Below are 24,481 nucleotides of genomic sequence, written 5' to 3'. Positions count from 1 at the left end.
TTTGATTAAAAAACAGCTGAAAATCAGGAGCTGTTTTGCCTTGAAAACAGCTCCGTATTGTCAGTTGTCCGGCAGCGAGGCAGGGACTCCTAGCGTCGTACATAAGTATGATGCTAGGAGCCCGGCTCCCTGCACTGTGTTCGGTCCGGTACTTGCGGCCGAAATACGTCCGTCAATTAAGGACGTAATTAGTGTGTGTGCACATACCCTAAGAAGCAATGCATCTAGGTGAGAATACCACAGTAAGGGCACGGCCAGACGTGGCAGAGTTTTTCCGCTGCAAATGTTGGTGCAGATTTGGGGCAAATACGCAACGAATCTGCACCAACATTTGCATATTTGACAGGTTAGGCTGGATTTACACGAGCGTGTGCATATTTTGCGCGTGCAAAAAACGCGGCGTATGATGCGTGGCTGCGTGCTTTTTGCACAGCCGCCATTATTATGACACTCTGTTTTTATGTTTGTAAATAGAAAAGCACGTGGGGCTTTTCTGTTTACATTCATAGTTTTACTGCTGTTGCGCAAATCACGCGCGTCCCACGGAAGTGCTTCCGTGTGGTGTGCGTGATTTTCACGCACCCATTGACTTCAATGGGTGCGTGATGCACGAAAAACGCACAAATATAGGACATGTCGTGAGTTTTACGCAGCAGACTCACGCTGCGCAAAAATCACGGACTGTCTGCACGGCCCCATAGACTAACATAGGTCAGTAAGACGCATGTGAAAAGCACGCGAGTTGCACAGACGTATTACACGTTTGTGTAAATCCGCCCTAATTCAGACGTTGCAGAAAAGACAGCGGACTTGCCACTGATTTCAGTTTTTGCATTGCAAAGGCTGAAATACACAGTGAAATTCCGCTTCTTCTCCGCAACAGACAGTGCATGCTCCGGAGGGAAAATTCTGCACCGCAACCTATGGTCCGCAGCGGAGTTTTCCGCAATGTCTGAACTAACTTGCCTAAAAATGTATTGAAACAACTGTAAAAAACGGCCGCTGGGGAATTCCACTGCAGACTGTCCGCAGCGGAAATTCAACAGCAATTCCGCCACGTCTGGCCATGCCCTTATACAGCATCCAATTAAACATTGCATCAATTTTATTCTGTCCGAATCATGCAGAGTCTGACAAATAAAATACATCTGTATGCCACCTTTTGAAGCGAACACTTCTATAGACACTTCTGTGGACGCTGTACTACAACTCGGAGGTTATACGAGTACGAAGCAGTAATATGGCCATATGCATAAGGCTTAGATACAAATGAACAGATATATGACATCAAGTATATGAACTCACACTAAGGGCACCTTCACACGTGGCGGAATTGCTGTTGAATTTCCGCTGCAGACAGTCCGCAGTGGAATTCTCCAGCGGACGTTTTTTACATTTGTTTCTATACACTTTTAGGAAAGTTAGTTCAGACATTGAAGAAAATAACTGTGCGGAAATTAGGCTGCGGTGCAGATTTTTCTCTCCGCGGGATGCTCTTTCCATTGCGGACAAGAAGCGGAATTTCACTGCGGATTTCAGCCTTTGCAATGCAAAAACTGAAATCTGTGGCAAGTCCGCTGTGTTTTCTGCAACGTCTGAATTACCTGTCAAATATGCAAATGTTGGTGCAGATTCGTTGCGTAATTGCCCCAAATCTGCACCAACATTTGCAGCGTAAAAATTACGCAACGTGCCCTAATGACGTTACATGTCGGTTACAATAAAACAATTAATATAATGCGTCTCCCATTAACTTCAACAGAAAAGGAAAAACAAGACAATTCATGTAAAACTGATCATGATGGGTTTGGCATGTGTTTGTTCCATATAAACGAATAAGATTTGATTATTTTGTTCTTACCCTTAAAAAAAAAATATGGAAAAATAACCCCAATCGGAATCCATTACGCAGATGGCCATAACACAGGAACATTTTAACCACTTGGCGACATTTCACCTACATTTATGGCACTGACGCTATGTAAATAGCAACAAGTGCCTAAATGTATGGCATAAGGATGGTGCAGTCGCAGGACCTGTGCAATGGTCGTGATCGGAGGTAACTCAGATTCCAGACAGTTAACCACTCAGATGCTGTGGTAACTAGTAACTGTCGCATCTAAGTGGTTAGACAGAAGGAGGGGGCTCCCTTTGTCACCCCATCGGTGCCCTGCGATGTGATGGCGGGGTGCCACTTGTCTACCATCGCAGTTAGAGGCCTAAGGAGGCCACTACGTCTGCCATGCCTATCAGAGTCTAATAAGCTGCCAGTTTTACACTTGAAAAGTCCCTAGTGGGACTGGAAAAAAAAAAGTTTAATAAAATGTTCAGAAAAAAAAACTTGTTTCCCTTATAAAATGCTTTATTATGAAAGAAAAGAATATTATTTAAAAAAGTCCACATATTTTGTAACACTGGAACCACAAAGACCGGTACTATAAAGCTAACATTTTATTTATCCTGCACGGAACTATTCATCCCCTCCCAGAAAAACAATAAAACGTAATCAATAAGTCATATGTTCTGTACCTTAAAATGGTAGCAAAGAAACCGGCAACTTGTCCCGTAAAAAACAAATCCTCATACAACTCTGTCAATGGTTAAAAAAAAATATCACAGCCCTCAGAAACTGGCGACAAAAAAACGAAATTATTTTTTTTAAAGTGTTTTTCCTGTGCAAAAGTTTCTGTATTTTGTTTTTTTACTAGTAGAAGTGCACCTAAGGGCATGGTTACACGGCTATTTCCGGTATATTCGGAACGGAAAATACTCTGATTATGCTCCAACATATGTTAAAAGTGCCTAAAAATAGTCTTCTATTGTATTCAATGATAAAAAGCTATATAGTTAATACAAGAATTCATGTTATGCCTTATAAAAATAATCCTTGAAATAAGAAGTGCGTGGCGTTTTTCAAGAAGATTTTTAACATTTCCCATTACAATGGCAAAAATTATTCGAAAATACACCTCTCTCCTGCTCCAACAACGCCTGGCTTTCAGAGGCCGATTTATTTATCAGTCTTCTTTTTAGGGCAAAGCCACACGTGGCGGAATTGCTCTTGAATTCCGCTGCGGACACTCCGCAGCGTTAATCCGCAGCGGAGCCGTTTCTCCATTGCCTTCCACTTCTTTTTAGTAGGCTTCATTTAGACGAGGCTGAAAATTCCGCTGCGGAGCATAGGCTGCGGTGCGGAATTTGGTGTCCGCAGCATACAATGGATGTTGCGGACCAGTGGCGGACTGGTTGCGGACTCATTGCGGAAGTTCTCCATTGACTTCAATGGAGATTCTAATTTCCGCAATGAAGTCCGCAGCTGTCATGCACATGTTATGTGTGCTGCGGATGCGTATTGCTTTTAACATGACATTTCTTCATTCTGGCTGGACCTATGTATTTCTAGGTCTACAGCCAGACTGAGGAAGTCAATGTGGCTCCCGTAATTACGGGAGCGTTGCTAGGAGACGTCAGTAAATAGTCACTGTCCAGGGTGCTGAAAGAGTTAAGCGATCGGCAGTAACTGTTTCAGCACCCTGGACAGTGACTACCGATCCCAATATACAGCAACCTGTAAAAAAAATAGAAGTTCATACTTACCGAGAACTCCTTGCTTCTGTCTCCAGTCCGGCTTCCCAGGATGACGTTTCAGTCTAAGTGACGGCTGCAGCCAATCACAGGCTGCAGCGGTCACATGGACTGCCGCATCATCCAGGGAGGTCGGGCTGGATGCCGAAAGAGGGACGCGTCACCAAGACAACGGTCTGTAAGTATGAAATTCGTTTACTTTCACTAGGGAAAGTGCTGTCCCTTCTCTCTATCCTGCACTGATAGAGAGAAGGGAAGCACTTTTACCGCAGTCCGCAGCAGCTAGTCCGCATCAATTTACTGCACGTTTTGGGCAGATCCGCCACAGAATCTGCAACGCAGATTCTGTGCGGCATTGATGCGGACAGTTGCGGAGGAAATCCGCCACGTCTGGCCATGCCCTTAAAGGACTGATATATTATTTTCCCTTCCGCTTATATTCGTCATTAAAGGGGTTTTCGGCTTTATGTAAAAAAAAAAATGTAATGTCTATTTCAATTACTTACCATTAGTAATATCTCTGCTTTCCGTGAATAAATGGAAATAATCAAGTCCATATCCAGAGAGTGAAAACATACAGTAAAATGAAATGATTTGTTTCTGTGCAGGTGCAACCAGATGTTGAAGACCTGGATCCCTCTCTACTAGATGAAAAAGAAGAAAAGCCACAGGAAAAGTTAGGAAAGTTACAATACTCCCTGGACTATGACTTCCAAACTGGACAGGTGTGGATAAATAGTCTTCTGCCTATGGCGGTACTAAGGTTTCAATAGTGATGGTTCTTTAGATCTATTTATATTAAGAGAACATTTACATATTTATTATGTCTAGCCATATCAGAAGTCTATACAGAGATCCTGTGTAGCTGGCAGGCACTGTGTATATTGGGGTTCGTATAATGGGGAAATGTACCAAAACGAGTGCAAAGGAAAAGTGAAGTAGTTGCCTATAGCGACCAATCATAATCCACTTCTCATTTCTCAGAGTCCCTTTGGAAAATGAAAGCAGTGACCTGATTGGTTGCTATTTGCAACTACTCCACTTTCTCTTTGCCCCTGTTGTGAGACATCTCCCCAATGTGTTATAGAAATGAGGGGGAGGGGCGCAATTCACCTTATCTGCCCAAAAGGCCACAGCAGCTTGTTATACCCCTGCTCACAGGAGTTTATTTTGCCTTAGGTGCGCTCACACGTGGTGTACTTGCATTGTATTTCCGCAGCGTAAACCTATGCTGCAGAAAACTTTACAATGTATGCCTATGGGCAAATTTATTCCGCAATGCCAGAACTAGAGAAATCTGTCTGTGTTGCAGAATATTTTCGCATGCCAAGTGTGAGTGCACCCTTACACCTTAGAATGCTCGTTCAGCCGACAGCTATTCCTCCTGACACCCCCAAACACATGCACGTGCGGCCAAACGTGTAGTATCAATGGGGAGAGGGGAATAAGCTGTTGCCAGACAGCTCCCGGGTGGCTAATCTCCTGTGAGAACAAAGGATTGTACAAGTTGAAATCCAACATTCCCAATTCTTCTTTCCACCAACATCTTGGAAGGTGGGCCAAAATTGGCTGGTTTTGGCTGAAATTCATCTAATGTGTATGGGCACCTTTTGACCTTGTTCCCACAGTGCAGATTTTGCATGTATTTTTTAAGTCAAAACCAGGAACAGAACCTAAACAGAAGAAATATAAAAAGAAAAGCCCTATAGGTCTGCTCTCCTGGATCGCATTCTGGTATTGGCGTAAAAAAATCTGGCAAATCTGCACTGTGTGAACAAGGCTTTACAGTTATTGGACTTTTTTAATCCTTACCTTCTATGTAAATATGAAACTACATTAATCTGAATGCCAACTGTGAAATCATACACCAGGGAGCGAATGCCAGACTCATAGTGGGGGTGTATTCACACAGTGCGGTTTTGCAACGTTTAGTTTTTTTTGCAGCGTGGCTGAAAATCCATGTGTTTGTACCACGATTTGCAGCGGTTTTCCAGTTAGCATAGAAACCACAGCAACTTGTGGTAAAAACGCATGCAGCTTTGCAGTCTGGTTTTTGGCCGTGCGGCAAAAAATCACGGCAAAATCGCACGTTGTGTATACAACCTTGTTGCTTGAGTAGAAGCATTCCTAGAACTGTTTGTACTAAGTGACAGACGGTCTGTAGTTATATTTGTAGTTCTTTAAAATACCAGATAGTTTTCCCATTTTGCATGAATATACGGTATGTTCTTACATTACAATAAATAAAACAATTGACGAATATCAATCTGCCCACATCCCCGTAAATTATTATTACAACAATCCCACAACTAAAGAAAAGATTTCTGATAATAATAATAATAATAATAATAATAATAATAATAATAATAATATATTATAACAAAATATTAAGTAGCCACTGTTCTGATTTAAAGCTTGAGACAACCGTAGCTCGGACATTAATCTGAATTTGGTATTTTCTTTTTCTCCCCAGCTGGTTGTGGGAATTATACAAGCTGCAGATCTACCTGCATTGGACATTGGTGGGACTTCGGATCCCTACGTCAAAGTATTTCTCCTTCCAGACAAAAAGAAAAAGTATGAAACAAAAGTGCATCGCAAGACTCTTAATCCAACCTTCAATGAGTCCTTCACCTTTAAGGTAAAAAAGAGTTGAAAATTTGCAATCATTAAATATAGTCAAATGTACACAATTTTATAAGGGATTTGATTGAGGATACACCTGAATAATATGGTGTAGTGAGCCTGTTTCTGCGATATCTTGGCATGCTGTTATTAATTTTATGCATGAAAAAAACATTTAGAAACTTCCCCCCCTCTATGAACCATAAGGGTATGTTCACACGGCTTATTTACGGACGTAATTCGGGCGTTTTACGCCTCGATTTACGTCAGAAAATACGCCTCGATAGCGTTGGCAAACATCTGCCCATTCATTAGAATGGGTCTTACGATGTTCTGTGCACACGGTCATTTTTTTTACGCCCCGCTGTCAAAAGGCGGGGCATAAAAAAGACGCCCGCGTCAAAGAAGTGCCTGTCACTTCTTCAGACGTAAATGGAGCCGTTTTCCATGGACTCCATGGAAAACCAGCTCCATTTAACGTTCGTAATGGACGCAGCAAAAAGCGCCTCAACATGCCATTACGGCTGAAATTAGGGTGCTGTTTTCTCCTGAATACCCTTAGGCTGAATGCATGCATTGCGTATTACGTGTGGATTTGCAGCGCGTATTTTTATGCGGCAAAGCCGCAAAGTAAGGGCTTGTCCACACACAATGAAATTGCTGCATAAAGTCAAAGGCTTTCCGCTGCAGAAAAACGCATTTCCTGTGTTTTTTTTACGGTAGAAAATGGTGCGTAAATTGCTGCATTTTTCCCAATGTTAGGAGATGGAGACGTCTCCTCTGAAAAACGCAGCAATTCTGAACACTTTCCGTAGCAGGAATTGACATGCTGCAGTCCGAAATATACGCACCGCAGGTCAATTTAGGCTCGGAAATTTACGCAACTTTTGGATGAGATTTGTTAAATCTCATCCACTATGCTGCTACTGTATTCTGCTGCGTTTTTTTCATCCGAAATTCCGGCCGGAAAAAATGCAGCAATTGCGCAGCGTGTGGACGAGCCCTTATACAGTACCAGCAAAGTAAATGAGATTTCAATAAATCTCATCTACACGGTGCAGATTTTTTTCTGCACGGAAATTGACCTGCGGTGCGTATATTAAAATCTGCAGCATGTCAATTTTATCTGACTAGTTTTACAGAAAAACGCACCAAAATACGCAAAATAAAGCCGCACCTATTTCTGCATCAAAATGTAAAAAAAACGCATCATAAGACGCACCATTAGTGCGTATACCTGCAGTTTTCATGTGCACTTAGCCTAAGGGCTTATTCCGTGTGACGGCCATTGTTCAATCGGGCCGTTCACATGGCTGTTGTTTGAACAGACTGTTTGAATGGTCCGTTGAAAAATAGAACATGTCACGTCTGAGTTTGCACTTACACTGCAGATTTACCACAAGGGAATCATTGCGAGAAACTCGCAGCATATTACACCGTGTTCCAAATTATTATGCACATTGGATTTAAGTGTCATAAACATTTAATTATTAGTTTTTCAATGAAACTCATGGATGGTATTGTGTCTTAGGGCTCTTTGGATCATTGTAATCAATCTCAGACACCTGTGATAATTAGTTTTCCAGGTGTGCCCAATCAAAGGAAAACTACTTAAGAAGGACGTTCCACATTATTAAGTAGGCCACAGGTTTCAAGCAATATGGGAAAGAAAAAGGATCTCTCTGCTGCCGAAAAGCGTGAAATTGTCCAAGGTATTGCACTAGGTATGAAAACATTGGATATTTCAAGAAAACTTAAGCGTGATCATCGTACTGTGAAAAGATTTGTGGCTGATTCAGAGCACAGACGGGTTCGTTCAGATAAAGGCATAATGAGGAAGGTTTCTGCCAGACAAATCAATAGGATTAGGAGAGCAGCTGCTAAAATGCCATTGCAAAGCAGCAAACAGGTATTTGAAGCCGCTGGTGCCTCTGGAGTCCCGCGAACCTCACGATGTAGGATCCTCCAGAGGTTTGCAAGTGTGCATAAAGCTATTATTCGGCCACCCCTAAACAATGCTCGCAAGCAGAAACGGTTGCAGCGGGCTCAGAAATACATGAAGACTAAATTTTCAAACCGTGTTGTTTACTGATGAGTGCCGTGTAACCCTGGATGGTCCAGATGGATGGAGTAATGGATGGTTGGTGAATGGCCACCATGTCCCAACAAGGCTGCGACGTCAGCAAGGATGTGGCGGAGTCATGTTTTGGGCTGGAATCATGGGGAGAGAGCTGGTAGGCCCCTTCAGGGTCCCTGACGGTGTGAAAATGACCTCTGCAAAGTACGTAGAGTTTATGACTGACCACTTTCTTCCGTGGTACAAAAAAAATAAACGTGCCTTCCGTAGCAAAATTATCTTCATGCATGACAATGCACCATCTCATGCTACAAAGAATACCTCTGTGTCATTGGCTGCTATGGGCATAAAAGGAGTGAAACTCATGGTGTGGCCCCCATGTTCCCCTGATCTCAACCCTATTGAGAACCTTTGGAGCATCCTCAAGCAAAATATCTATGAAGGTGGGAGGCAGTTCACATCAAAACAGAAGCTCTGGGAGGTTATTCAGACATCCTGCAAAGATATTCAAGCAGAAACTGTCCAAATACTCACAAATTCAATGGATGCAAGAATTGTGAAGGTGATATCAAAGTAGAGGTCCTATGTTAACATGTAACTTGGCCTGCTAAGTTTTTTTTGATTGAAAGAGCTTTTGATTTCTGTAAATATGACCTTCTGATGCTGCAAATTCAACAAATTACCATTTTAGTTCTCTTTACAACCTTTAAAATGTTTTGCTCTCTGTTGTGCATAATAATTTGAAACAGTGCATTTTGAATTTTTTACTTCTAAAAAAACATCTGTTATCATTAGGAGATTTGTTCAATAAAATTTGCATTATACTCCAACGGTTGATGGCTTGAAGATTATACTGACTGTCATTTGCATAGACTATTTAGGAAAATCAGCGAGAAATAACATTTGCATAATAATTTGGAACGCGGTGTACAGTAGCAGCAGAGTGGGTGAGATTTCAACAAATCTCGTCCCCACACTGCGGAAAAATGCCACAGAAAAAACGCACATAAATTGACCTGTGGTGCGGTTTCTTCAACCGCAGCATGTCAACTAATGCTGCATAATCACAGCTCTTCCATTGCGGGTTTTCCCATTGAATTAAATGGGGTGCTTAAACCCACAACAAAGTGGTGTGTATTGCGACATTTGCGGCGGAATCACATAGATTCCGCCGCAAAAAGCAAAAGTAAGCCAAAAAATAATAAAGTTATACTTACCCAGAGTTCTCTGCTTCTTCTCCAGTTCAGCCTCCCTGGATGACGTTGCAGGCCTGCAACGTCATCCTGGGAGGCCAGAGTGGATGTCAGATGAGGGAGGGGGTAAGTATGTGCGATAATTTACGCAGCGAATTTTCGCCCGAAAAAATGCACCACAGTGTGGTGCAGGATTTCAGACGACATTCCCTACGGTGTTCAGGATGGAAATTATGCGCAGGTTGACGCAGTGTATCCGCCCTGAAAACGCTGTGTTTGTTCCTACCCTAAGGGTATGTTCACACGCAGTGGTTTCAGACGTAATTCGGGCCGATAACTCCTCGAATTAGGCCTGAAAAAACAGCGCCATTACGTCTCCAAACATCTGCCCATTGCTTGCAATGGGATTTACGGTGTCAAAATACGGCGCGTAAAAAGACGCCCGCGAAAAAGAAGTGCAGGATACGTCTTGGAACGTTCTTGGAGCCGTTTTTCTCTCGAGAACACGCTGTGTGTCTGTGCATTGCCAGAAGCTGGGTGTTAACGAAGAGAAGTGGATGATGCTGATTCGTCAGCATCATACACTTCCATTCACAACGCCCAGCTAGTAAAACAAGTAAAAACGCCCAGATGTAACGAACACAATACACGCCCACTTGTACTTAACTTTAAACACGCCCAGTTGTACTTAAGAAAGGCTCATTTGCATAAATATAAAAATGGTCATAACTTGGCCAAAAATGCTCGTTTTTGAAAGAAAAAAAAAAAGACGTTACTGTAATCTACATTGCAGCGCCGATCTGCTGCAATACGAGATAGGGGTTTGAAAATCTGGTGACAGAGCCTCTTTAACTTCATTCTGCAGGTCAATACGATTACGGTAATACCAAATTTATGTTGTTTTTTTTAAATGTTTTACTACTTTTACAAGGAAAAAACAATTGTTAAAATTAAAATATGTTTTGTGTCACCATATTCTGAGAGCCATAATTTTCTTATTTTTCCCGCAATTGAGCAGTGGGCTTGTTTTTCGCAGGGTGAGCTGTACCATCAGTACAATTTTGGGGTGTAGTGACAATGATCAATTGTTATTCCATTTTTTGTGTGAGATGAGGTGACCAAAAACAGCGTTCTGGCATTTTACATTCTTTTTTTAACGGCGTTCACTGTGGGGGTTAAATAATGTTCTATTGTAATAGTTTGCACTATTAGGCTGGGTTCACACGAGCACATTAACGTCCGTAATGGACGGACGTATTTCGGCCAGAAGTCCCGGACCGAACTCAGTGCAGGGAGCCGGGCTCCTAGCATCATAGTTATGTACGATGCTAGGAGTCCCTGCCTCTCTGCAGGACAACTGTCCCGTACTGTAATCATGTTTTCAGTATGGGACAGTAGTTCCATGGAGAGGCAGGGACTCCTAGCGTCGTACATAACTATGATGCTAGGAGCCCGGCTCCCTGCACTGAGTTCGGTCCGGGACTTCCGGCCGAAATACGTCCGTCCATTACGGACATTAATGTGCTCGTGTGAACCCAGCCTTAAGGATGCGATGATATTTTGTTATATAAATTTTTTTTTGTTTTTTTACATTGCTTTTAGGGGAAAAGGGGGATATTTTTTACTTCAAATATATATATTTTTCTCCCTAGGGGACTTGTACCAGCGATCGTTGGATCGCATGCACGATATACTGCAATATATTTCGATTTTGACAGGCTCCTAGTAAGCCCTGCCTGTGGCAGGACTTATTAGGAGTACAAAGATGGAAGACCTGAGGGCCTTAATTAGGCCCCCAAGCTTCTATGACAACTATCAGCATCCCATGTTTGCATCACGGGGAGGCTGACGGGATGCCAGAAGCATCTAAGGGGTTAAATGAGCGGGCTAAACACTCGTTATAGTGAAGTGTCAGCTGTATCATACAGCTGACAGGCTCGTCTTATGGAACGGGCTCAGCACATGAGCTTGTTCCATACTCCCTCCCGACCTCCGCCGTATACGGCAGATGTCGGGAAGGGGTTAATGAGATTTAGGTTTGAAGCAAGGCTTTGTACTAACATAGAACAGTCTGTGTCACTCTTGTTAAAGCAAGTATATAATCAGAAAATCAAACTGTGTTTAGAAAGAAGTGAGATACGGCACCACATAGTACGGATCAATGTGGTAACACATATAGATCGGTGTGATGCATAAGTATTAAACTCACCTAAATGAGATGTGCTTTCTCAGGCACAACTCTGGTGAAAGCGTATGGTAGTCAATTCAGCTGCAGCTGTTCTTTCATCTGGCAGGTTTGTATATACGTGCCGCTGTGGATAATGTAAGGTATTCAAGTGGAATAAGGGAGAAATGGTAGTGCTGCTGAGGAACGATGCGATACAAAGCTTTTTATAATGATTGTTTTTCTTAGGGCTACGCGCTTCAACACCGAACTGGCGTGTTCATCGGGCCATACCGAGGAAGACACTAGTTCGGTGTCGAAACGCGTAGCCCTAATAACAGGGCCTAAGAGATTTTTTAAATTCCTGTGAGCAGGGCCTAAGAGATCTTCTAACTTCCTCTGTCAATTAACTTGCATTCATTGCAGCTACAATAAATTGCACACACCGTGCTGGGCAGTCTATACAGACATTACTGAAAGAGAGTGTAAGCCTCCAATATGACCACTTGAGAAAAGTATAAAAAAAAATAAAAATAAATAGCTACAACATTTAAAAAGAAAGAACAAACTTATTATTTCCCTTCTACATACTTGTTGGCAAAAGTGTTTTAGTGGAAACCTCTTTAGGCCAGATTTTCACAAAGCATCTTTAGGTGTAGTGTCTGCTGCAACTTTTGTGGGGAAAGCAAGGAACGCAAAAAAATAAGTCTAAAAACAAGCCGATGAAAAATGTGAAAACCCTGGCAAGTATGACTTCAGGGAACAATAGGGAGCAATGTTTTACCTTTTCCCTAGAGTTAGGCTTTAAAGGGGTTATCCAATCCCCAAAAAATGATGGCATATCCTCAGGATAGGTCATCAATATATGATCGGTCGGGGTCCGACTCCAAAAACCCAGCTGTTTTGAAGGGGCCGCTGCGCTGCCTCCTCTTCATTTCCTTTGTTGCTCCACAGTGCACGGTTCACAGTATTACAGCCTTCTCTTATTCACTTGAATGGGAAAAGGCTGTAATACCGTGAACCACCGCTACAAGTGTGTCAGCAATTTACAGTTTGAGCAAGTTGAAATAAGGGGAAACACTGTTTCATACGTCCCTTTAAAACAGTTCGGCAGTGGGTGCCGGGAGTCGGACTCCCACCGATCAGGTATTCCTGGTCTCTCCTGATAGGCCAACAATTTCTTAGGACTGGAAAACCCCTTTAAAATGTCCTAGTATTCATTACAAACTCCCTCTTATCTTATCAAGCAGATAGTATATTTTCTAATTTCCTATGCAGATGGCTCATGAGTATGGCCCTTCTCATTATTCTGAATCTTGTTTAGATTTTTTTTTTTTTTTTTTTTTTAACCTCGTTAGATTACATTTTACACTGGTTTTGCAGAAATAACTATTTGTTTAATATTTTTTTCTTCATTTAGATTCCTTATGCAGAACTTGGAGGAAAGACCTTAGTGATGTCAGTATATGATTTTGACCGATTTTCTAAACACGATGCAATTGGTGAGGCACGAGTACATATGAACACTGTGGACCTGGCTCATGTCATCGAGGAGTGGCAGGATCTGCAGTCTGCTGAAAAAGAAGAGGTAACTTATGTCATTTTATAGTCCATAACCGGTGTCCAACTCCAAACTGATATTTTATGATTGAAACATTTAAAAGAAGTTTGACATAATTTATATACAAGTTACCCAATCTTTATACCCAACTGAAGTTTATGGAGAGGTTGTTCCTATTTAAATCATTGGTTCGTATCATACAGTTTTTATTTATATATAAAGGTGAACATTGGTTTAACTCACTGTAGGCATGAGATGTGCTATACATATTATAATTTATGTAAAAAGTAATAAATTTGACTGCTTCAGTGAATTGTTTGTTCAATTCTCGTTCCCAGGCTTTGAGTTATGAGAGGGGATGATGTGAGCGTTGGGTGAGAAACAAGTGTTAAAATGTGGAGATGGTATGCGAGGGTGGATTGGAGGATATGCACAATTGTTCAATGTCAGTTAATGTGCGGTGGAGGTTTTCATGTTTTTTAGTAGTAGTGTAGAAAAGTTTCAAGTGGTTGTATTCATAAAACTGTCTAGCGGAAGGTGTGGCATTTGATAGTATTGTTGCCAATGGGAGTATAGAGGAGTTGGTCAAGACATGTGTAAAGTGGAGAGGACATTGGAGGGAACTACCAAGGAATGAGCGTTGGACTCGATCGGCAGGGAAATCTGGGTTATCAGTGTTTGGGTTCAGTGGGCCTAAGCTATCTATAAGGGATCTGCCTGACCTCGTTAAACATAGCATCATAAGGGTTTGTGATATAGTAAAGGAGGCCTGGAGTGTACCTCTTTTAAATAAATGCTGCGTCCAGGGGAGGGTGGAGAAAGCATTAGGACAAATGGCTTGGGCCAGGCGTACCCACAGTTTAGTCTTGGTTATGAATAAGGTCAAGGATGCGTGCATGGGCTGTAGCTAAATAATAAAGAAAGCAATCGGGCGACCGGAGGACTAGATAAAGGATCCAAAACAACTTTGAATATGGAGCCAAAAGGATTAAGGGATGAAGATGGGGATGGTCTGCAGGACGTACAGCAGTCTAGGGAGCAGGGTAATTTTCAAAATGTTGATTCTCCCAAACCAGGAGAAGTCCCATTTATTCCAAGTTGTCCGATCTCTTTGGAATGAGGCCAATAAGGGAATTAAATTAGACGAGTACATTTGCGAAAGATTGGCCATAATACGTATTCCTAGATAGGTTATGCCTTTAGAAGGCCATGCAAAGGGTAGGTTAGTTTTAAGAGTGGCAAACAAAGGGTCTGGTAGTGACACATTTAGGGCCTCTGATTTGGATAGCTTTATTTTAAATAGATATGCGGGTTCGTGAGATAGACCAGGAGGTCGTCAGCGAATGCAGAGAATTAGTATTCTACTTCCCCTATTGAAATACCCTGTTTGTCCGGATTGTCTTGAATAGAGGCCATAAGATATTCCATGACCAGCACATATAGAAGAGGGGAGAGGGGGCAGCCTTGCCTAGTGCCATTGTGTATGGTGAAGGGTTCTGACAGAGAACCGTTAATTTTGAACTGCACAGAGGGACACTGATAAAGGGCAAAAACTCTAGGAATAAAGGATGGGCCTAACCCTATATGTTGGAGGGTTGAGCGAAGAGCGGACCATGAGATTCTGTCAAAAATGCCTTTTCTGCATCTAATGAAAGAATCATTAGGGGGGCGTGATGAGATTTGACATGATGGATTATGTCTAGGGTCCTAAGCGTGTTGTCGCGGGCCTCCCTGCCAGGCACCAAACCCCTTCTGATCTGGATCAACCAAGGTGGGTAGATGTTTGTTTAGTCTGTTGACCAGGAGCTTGGCATACATTGGGGGTCTTTACCCTGTTTAGGGTGGACCGCGACAAGCGCCAGAGTAGAATTAGGGGGAAATATGACTTCAGGGAAAATTGCATTAAAAGATTTGAGCAAGAGTGGTGAGAGTTGGTCAGCCAAAACTGTAGAATTTGGCGGTATATCCATCTGGTCCAGGGCTCTTCCTCCCAGGAGGTCTTTTATGATATCGAGAATTTCTGGAGTGGAGAAGTCTTCCTCCATGTCCGTTATGTCTTATGCGGACAAACGAGGAAAAGGGGAGGGGGAGAGTCCTGGACCCCGGGTGGGGGGGTGGATAAGGACATAAGTTATAAAGGCTGGAGTAGTAAGTGTGTAAGTTTTTAGCAATATCAGGTGTAGTGTGGGCTAGAAGCCATTTTGCAGATTTGATGCAGGGTATATGAGATTGGGAAATTTGGCCTCTCATTGTTCTGGCCAACATGGTGAAGAATTGCACTCTGTCCCCACTTATTTGGACTCTGGAGCGGCTGCAAATTTTATTCTGCCTGACTTAGTAGATAGTCTCCGCTTGGCCATAGTTCCTCTGGAGAAACCTCTGGCGGTCGCTTCAGTAGTTGGGCAACCTCTGCCCGACCCAATCCTGTCTATCACCAAACCTCTGAGGCTACAGATAGGAGCCCTCCATTCAGAATTAACCCCATTCTGCTGGAACTGCCATGGCTTCGCCAACACGCTCCTGTCCTTGATTGGAATTCCCGAGAGGTCCTCCAATGGGGTCCCCGATGTCTTCACCGCTGTCTGCCTCAGGTTCGTCCTGTTTTCTCCACTACCTCTGTCACTCACTGGACTGCCTCCACAATATGCCTCCTTATCGTTCCTACGACTGTTCCTATTGAGTTGCTCCCTGAAGTTTCACCTCCTCATGGACAGGTTTATCCTCTCTCCTTGCCTGAAACCCAGGCCATGTCGGAGTATGTCAAGGAGAACCTGGAGAGGGGGTTCATCAGGAAGTCTACTTCACCAGCCAGAGCCAGATTCTTCTTTGTGAAGAAGAAGGATGGGATCAATCTGACCGTGCATCGATTACCGTGTTTTAAAGGGAATGTGTTGCCAGAAAAACATGTTTTTTTTTAAAGATTAAACATTTAGTGTGTGGGTGATTAAACATTGTTCAAATTTTTTTTTTTTTTTGCACGAGCCAGGAAATATTATAAATTATTTCTAATTTATAATACTACCCATTTTTGGTCACTAGATGGAGCTGTTCCCAAAATTGCAGCATTGCAACATTGGGTTAAAAGCCCTCGCTCTAGTGAGCTCTCGGCATCCCCCCCTCCTTTATCCTGGCTAGTGCCGGGATAAACGAGGGGTTTGAACCTCCTACACTGTGTGTCGCCATTTTTTGAGCTAACCCACAGTGTAGTAGGTTTACATACAGTAGTAAACACACAAAAACACGAACATACATTGAAATCGCTTACCTGCTCCTGCCGCCGCGGCTCCCTCCGGCCCGTCCGCTCCGTTTGCTGTCGCTGGTGCAAGTGCATAAATCCGGAAGCCGCGACCGGAAGTAGTAATATTACTGTCCGGCCGCGACTTCCGGTCCACAGGAAAATGGCGCCGGACGGCGCCAATTTCGAATAGGACTGTGTGGGAGCGGCGCATGCGCAGTTCCCACACAGACGCCGTACACTGCAGTCAATGGGACGGGAGCCGTTCGCAGTCCCTATGGGACTATGGCTGCCGTATTCCATGTCTGTATGTGTCGTTAATCGACACACACAGAAATGGAACAAAAAATGGCAGCCCCCATAGGGAAGAAAAAGTGTAAAAATAAGAAAAAGTAAAACACAAACACACAAATGAATATAAACGTTTTTAATAAAGCACTAACATCTTTAACATATAAAAAAATAATTTGTGATGACACTGTTCCTTTAAACATAATCACAGTTAAAAACAAATACCCCTTGCCGCTTATGTCCGAGCTCTTGGACCGGATTCATGGGGCCAAGATTTTCACAAAGCTGGATCTACGCGGGGCCTATAACCTGATCCGTATCCTCAGGGGTGATTAATGGAAAACTGCACTCAACACCCGAGACGGTCACTATCTCGTCATTCCCTTTGGACTGTGTAACGCTCCAGCGGTGTTTCAGGAGTTTGTGAACGACACATTCCGTGATCTTCTGTATGTCTGTGTGGTGGTTCATCTGTACATCACCTTGATCTGACGACGCATCAGAAGCATGTTCGCCAAGTCCTGTCGCAGTTAAGGGGTAACAACTTATACGCTAAACTTGAGAAGTGCGTATTTGAAAGAAAATCCTTGCCCTTCCTGGGCTATATTATCTCTGATCGTGGTCTACAAATGGATCCAGAGAAAGTGAAGTCCGTCTTCGAGTGGCACGTCCTCAAGGTCTCCGAGCCCTACAGAGATTTCTAGGATTCGCAAATTTTTATCGTCAGTTCATCCCAAATTTCTCGTCCCTTACTGCTCCCATCTCTGCTCATACCAAGAAGGGAGTGACCACTAAGGACTGCACCCCTGAGGCAGAGCTGGTATTCTCCAACCTCAAGAGCGCCTTCACTTCTACTTCCGTTCTTCATCATCCTGATGTAACTTGACAGTTTTCATTGGAGGTTAACGCCTCTTCCATTGGTGCCGGAGCACTTCTGTTTCAAAAGAATTCCAAGGGTAAGGCAATATCCTGTGGATTTTTCACCAAGCTCTTCTCTCCTGCAGACCACAGCTATTCCATTGGGGACTGAGAATTACTCGCTGTCAAATTGGCCTTAGAAGAGTGGAGAGACCTGCTGGAGGGGGCTGCTTATCCCATCATAACCTTCACGGATCACAAGAATTTCACATATTTACAGTCCGCACAACTACTGAAACCTTGTAAAGCCAAATGGTCACTGTTCTTCGCCAGATTTCAATTCCTACATCATTTCCACCCTGCGGACAAAAATATTAAGGCCGTTGCGCTGTCCCGGTCGTTTAAGACTAATGACTCTGACGAAAGTCCTCAACATGTTATTGATCCTTCTAGGATTATTGCTGTTAACCCTCTGCAAATCAAGGACATTCCTCCTGGGAAAATTCTTGTTAGTCTTGCTGACAGGAGAATTCTACACTGGGGACACAATTCCAACTGGCTGGGCACTCTGGTGTCTGTAAAACTCTGGACTTTATTGCTCGTCACTACTGGTGGCCCACGCTACCAAAATAAGTTTTGGACTATGTTTCTTCGTGTACGAACTTGGCCCAAAACAAGGCTAACCATTATAAACTGGCTGGCCTGCTCCTACCTCTGCCAGTTCCTGACACTCCCTGGCAACAAATCGCCATGAATTATATTACTGACCACCCTATTCTACTGGATTTACCATGGTCTGGGTCGTGGTGGACCGCTTCAACAAGATGGCACATTTTGTCCCTGTAACTGGTCTTCCCTCTGCTTCTCGTCTGGCAAGTTTGTTTATCCAGCACATCTTTCATCTGCACGGTTTCCCCCTACATATTGGGTCAGATCGGTGTGTAAAATTCACATCTAAGTTCTGGAGATCCCTGTGTAGACTTTTGGATATCAAATTGGTCTTTTCTTTCGCTTAACACCTGCAATTTAATGGTCACGTTGAAAGGATCAACCAGGTACTTGAAAATTACCTTCGTCATTTTATTTCAGTTCAACAAGACAATTGGGTACAGCTTATGCCATGGGCTGAATTCTCATACAACAACCATACTAGTGAATCTACTGCTTCTTCTCCGTTCTTCATTGTGTACAGTTAACATCCACGTGTTCCTCTTTTTTGTGCCAGCTACGTCTCAAGTGCCTGCAGCCAATTCTTCCTTCTGAGGTTTCCAACACATCTGGCAGCAAACTAAGTCCGCGATCCTTCAGGTAGTTGATCGCATGAAGAGATATGCAGATAGGAAAAGGAAAATTCCTCCTCAGTTTTCTCCCGGAGTCAAGGTCTGGTTGTCTTCCAAAAACATTCGCCTGAACATCCCTTCCCACAAATTCATTCCCTCTTCGGTTCCTTCAAAATTTTGCAACAAATAAACCCTGTGTCCTATAAGCTTCAGCTACCTCCTACCCTCAAAATTCCCAACTCATTCCATGTGTCCCTCCTAAAGCCCGTGGTCCTGAACCGATTTAGCAAATCCTCTGATTTTACAGTTGCTCTCTGCGGTTCTTCTGACATCTTTGAAGTAAAAGAGATCCTGGATTACAAGAGGGTAGGAGGAAGGACCTTCTACCCGGTGGACTGGAGAAGGTTTGGTCCTGAGGAGAGGTCGTGGGTCTTGCTTGATAAAGACTCCTGCTGGGTCGAAACGTAGCACTATTGATATTGGGATGTGTTAATAAACACTTTTTTACTTTTGCCATATGGATGCTGTCCTCAAGTTTTATGCATTTCCATCATGTCGGCAGCACGTCTCCCTGTTTACACAGGGATATGTGCTGCCGACAACGATAAAATTTCTTGCTGCATAAACGATACGATCACCTAACAAACGAGTTTGCTCGATCATCCTCTGATCATTTCCCTGATTACACAGGGCAATGATTGGGAACGAGAGTTCATATGAACGTCATTTGTCCGGTCACTGGCCCATGTAAAAGGTTCATTAGTCTCCTGGTATTCATCTCAGCCTACAAGCATGCTTGCTGACATTAAAGAGGTTGCCCCACAAGTAAATATTATTTTTCCCTGTTAGATCATGCAAAATATAACAATTTGAAAAATATGCTCCTGTGTCTAGATATTGCTGTTAAATACCTTTTATGGCACCCCCTGGTGTTCTTTTTATTCCTTCTCAGAACATCCACCTAATGTGTCTATTGCCAGTGGTCACATATGCTCAGTAGCTCATTTCTACCACCCAGATCCTCTTATATACAGGCGGCAAGAAGATCCCTGCAAGTGTGCAGGCCAGCTAAAAAGAATTGGTGCACTAGAAGCAGTGTGTATTAACCAGCACTGAACACATATGATGTGATAGCTCACGCTATCTGCAGCACAACCACCAAGTCTGTGTGTGTTCTCGCGGGAGGGAGCACAGCGTTAGCCGCCCTGACATTGTCCGCAGCTGATTGGACAGTGTCAGAGTGGAGACATCACACCCCCTTGCCTTTTAGTTAGTTAGAAACACCCCATTGACTGTTCAGGGGGTTATTTACATATCGGGCGCCAAATATAACGGCACCGATCTGTAAATAATGGAGGGAGTTACAAAAATAATTTTACAGACAGTGTTTGTGAAGCCTTTCCTATAATATGCTGCACTCTGCTGCACATGTTTGGGGAGGTGAAAGGTTCTCTTTAAATCAATGTGTTATGTGTTTTATACAGCTTTCAAATTGACTTTTATTAAAAAAATGTTTTTACTTTTTACTATACAGCTTCTATGTATCCTGTATACATAGAAGCTGTATGGTTCTCTTAGAGCCGAATCCGGCCGTTCAGCTGAATTGACGGCTCAGCTAAGAGCGGGTCCTGCTTGTCTCTGACATATAGGATCCAGCTAATATTCATCACATCTAAGTTCATAACTTAGATGTGATTGATATTGGCTAGATCCTGTGTGTCAGGGACACACAGGAGCCGATCTCCACCGAGCTTTCGGTTTTACTGGACTGACCGAATCGGCTGAGAGAATCCTATAGCTTCTATGTATACAGGATACATAGAAGCTGTATCGTAAAAAGTAAAAGAAAAACGCATAAAAGTAAATTTGAAAGTTGCTTAAAACACATAACACATTGATTTAATAAAAAATCAAAACAAAACTAAATTTGCTCCAAAGGTATACATAGCCTTTAGGCTTGCTCAGTGTGGCATGACACAACCTCTCCCAAAATTTACTTCAATAAGAAATTAGGCAATCAAATAACAAGAATGATCAGAAAATAGAACAATGCATTAAACAAATGTGAATGTAAAAACAAGCACTGTCCTTTTTTTGCATCCACTGTATAAATAAGTCCTAATGCATGCCAGAACGTGCCATTTTTTCATTTACAGGATCCCCAGTGAGTAATGATGCCTTATTTACCTTTATATTAATAGGCTCCCTGCGGAGGGTGGTTGCTGTATTATTTTCCCTGCGTGACATTAGGTTTTTCCCATATTTATTCGCTGTGTTATGACTAACTTTAGTTTAATCACCAATTATGTGATGCCAGCTGATTTCATAGCTTTCATGCTTGTATTCCAGGAAATTGTACTGAGGCCATAAGACATTTAATCTCATGCAGCAAAAAAATTTATTTACAGGTTCTTCTTTCTTTTAATTTTTTATAGATTTTTTTTATCACTAATTAGTAGAAATAATAGTGGCAGGAAAAGAAGAGAAGTTGGTGCAGTTTACATCATAGCCAACTTTAGAGTAATATAGTGACTAATATGTAGTCGAAAACAGGCATATTATGTGCTATGCTTACCTGCTTGCGGACCGCTCGACGTCATTAGACATTGGGCTGGTCTGGATTAGTGCAGCTGCCGGCAGAGATAGTTTAAACCATTTCTGCCTTCCTGATCGCCAAATACACAACATTCAACAAAACCCAGATCTGCTGTGCGGTGTATGTAAGGAGGCTGTATTTCCACCTCTTACTGGAGCTAATATAGCCCTTTAAAAATGATACATCCCCTATATGAAAATGCCAGGGAAGGAGGAACCACGTTAGAAAATATTTTTAGTGACACTTTGTGCTATTAAAATAAAAATAGAAAAAATGTGACAGACACATTTTGGCTTTATTAATTTTTTAAAATTTTTCCTTGATAACACAAAATATAAATTAAAAAAAATACTGATATAAGAATGGGCCAGAACATAAATCCCTATGTATCATAGGAGAAAAGGCACAAACATTTCTTATATAAGGCTATTCTTATTCTTGCAGTGATATTCTTTCCGTCAAAGCTGTTGGGACTGCCGACGGAGAATCAGAGTGGAGCCTCTGACGGCAGTGTGAACATAACCTTACAGAATGAGAAAAACTGTTATAGCTTTCAGACCTGCATTTACTAAAAAACAAAAAACCTCTGCCTGATCCTTAACAGGAGAAAATAGCCTGGTCTGGAACTGGTTAACTCAAAAAAATTCTGTAGCACCTCTTCTTAAAACTCTCATTCTCCTAGAATAACTGGGTGCTACACTTCTACTTGTCAATGGGGCCTGTCCCTATGCACTTTGACACTGTCCAATCAGTGCTGAGACTGTTAGACTGTGAAGGAAGACAAGGGAAATGATTATGCCCAATTGCCAATTTATTCATAAATTTCCAGGAGGAATGACAGAGGAACAGCATAACAGACTTCTAAGAAAAAAGGCAGCAGCATTATTTCATATTGATTACAAGTATTTCACAAAACATGTATGTCAGAAAGCTGACAGACTCTCTTTAAAGGGGTTGTCCCATTATAAAAATGTATCACCTATCCATAGGACAGGTAAAAGTGTTTGATTGCTGGGGTTCCTTTGCTGAGCCCCACACTTATCACGAAAACGGGGGTCCTGAGTCCCCTGGTTCAACAGAGCGGTCATGCGCTATTCATTCTCTAGGAATTGATGGAGATAGTCAAGTATAGTGTCTTACATAGCTCCCACAGAAAATAGTCTGGCAGAGTAAAACCGGGTGAATATGGTAACCATTTGTCCTTGAAGATGAATCTGTCCCTGAACACATCACGCATTACCACCCTGGAGACACAAGCTGTAAGTGCAGGACTGCTGGAAGTAGACATAGAGTCAGTATAGTGTCCGATGAAAGGATATAGGGTTTATGGTCTGTCAAAAATGATGTAAACAATTATCAGTTTTCGAGACCTTGCACACCAGGCACTAACGTCTGACCATGGTGTACCGTGTGACTTGTGTGGATTATCCGATGACCACATGCAGGTATTTTGGCTCTTCAAATCAGCAGATGAATGGAATAATACTCCATCAGAAAAAAGGTGACATCCGGAATGTCCCCTCCATTGACAAGAAACTCCTTGAAACATCATCAATGCTCCACACCCCTGTTCTGGGCTATGTCTGTTCTTTAGTGCACTAATATTGGTGGAGGTATAAGCAGTTTTATATCACTGTATTTTTGCTGCATCCTGAATTGCTGTGCCCCTTTAGCAAGAGATTTTTTTGAGTATCTAAATCTCAAATATGCTGTAGTTTGGCATTTATGAGAACCAGCACCTGCCTGGTCTTGACATCTGGACCGTTAATACCTGCTGTCCAATATTGCATGAGAATGTTTCTACCCAAAAAATGACATAACCTATTGGGTGGTGGTAAATAAATGTTTGCCTTGAATTCATTTTCTGATCTTGACATGTTAGTCACTGATCAAGTTTTTTACTTTCTGAAGTTGTATTGACTTTTAGATTTTCAAACAAATATCAGGTAATAGCAATAATCCCAGCAACAGCGTGTGCGCAGCAGAAAACATGGATATTCCTCAAGGGATAGAAAACCACCTATTGTATCAGTATTTTCTATTTATTGTTGAAATAAATCAGACGATTTTCTGACAAATTCTAGTATAGTCTAAATAGTATATACTAATATTTCATCTTGTTGACAACTGGGCTGCTACATTTAGAAGTCCAACTGTTACTGCACTTATGGAGGGAGGGGCATGAACGGGACCCCGCCCTTTATGATCTCGATGTGCTTTAAAGGGGTTGTCTCATCAAGACAACCATTTTTGATGTGCAAACAGCCCAGTAATCAGCTGATATCTCCAGAGGAATGTGTGGTTGCAAATACAGGTAGAAGTGTAGTATTACATTCTAACCATGTAATATGTGGCCAGAAAGAGTCTACCAGAGAGAGTGGCTTTGTCAGCAGCTCTCTGCTCTTGCTATTATTGGATGGGTTCTGAGCAGGGTCCTATGGAAATGGGTTGTCTTACAGAGCATTTTTATTGAAAGAGATAATCCTCTGAACATAAGCTGATGACAGGGTATCCCGCTGCTGGGTACCCAGCAATTAACTGTAATCCTCTAGGAAATTCAACATCAAGCGTTCAATACCCCTGCAGCCCCACCACAGGGGAAATTAAGAAATACATGGTGCCAATGGAAATCAATGCTCTGTCCGTGTAATGCACAGAGTTGCCCGGGTCTCCAGAGAGAGGGAAAAGTTGATTGTAAACCTGGTCATGCCAACTGTAGCTCCCATGTAATAATAGCACAGTGCCAATAGAATATTGCCACTTATATCACTTCCTGTAATGAAAAGAATATGTACTAGAAGAGAATATGTATTTCTGTAGGTGTCTATCTGCCAATGCATCCCCAACTCCTACAAAATCACCAGTGCATCCTTTTTATTCATGGTCACTGGTGAAAAAGTTTACTATTTTGAAAGAGTTTCCATGAATTTATGAACGGTTGTCATTGGTGCTTTAGTTGCTTTGCAGTATTCTAAATTGGCTCCCAATGTACTGACTTACAGTAAGGGTGAGCTTG

The 24,481-nt window shown here is 42.4% G+C and overlaps 1 protein-coding gene across 1 annotated transcript in view; it reads left to right on the top strand.

The window, feature by feature from the left end:
- Nucleotides 1–24,481, top strand: part of SYT5 (synaptotagmin 5) — a 211,523-nt gene that overhangs the window by 174,260 nt on the left and 12,782 nt on the right. The window contains exons 4-6 of the mRNA XM_075839919.1: nucleotides 4,194–4,310; nucleotides 6,059–6,226; nucleotides 13,065–13,232. Coding sequence (XP_075696034.1) covers nucleotides 4,194–4,310; nucleotides 6,059–6,226; nucleotides 13,065–13,232 — 453 coding nt within the window. The remainder of the gene's footprint in view (nucleotides 1–4,193; nucleotides 4,311–6,058; nucleotides 6,227–13,064; nucleotides 13,233–24,481) is intronic.

This window comes from Rhinoderma darwinii, chromosome 10 (genome assembly GCF_050947455.1).
Source record: "Rhinoderma darwinii isolate aRhiDar2 chromosome 10, aRhiDar2.hap1, whole genome shotgun sequence".
In the NCBI taxonomy this organism is placed as follows: domain Eukaryota; kingdom Metazoa; phylum Chordata; class Amphibia; order Anura; family Rhinodermatidae; genus Rhinoderma; species Rhinoderma darwinii.
This window is presented reverse-complemented; position numbering and strand designations above follow the sequence as displayed.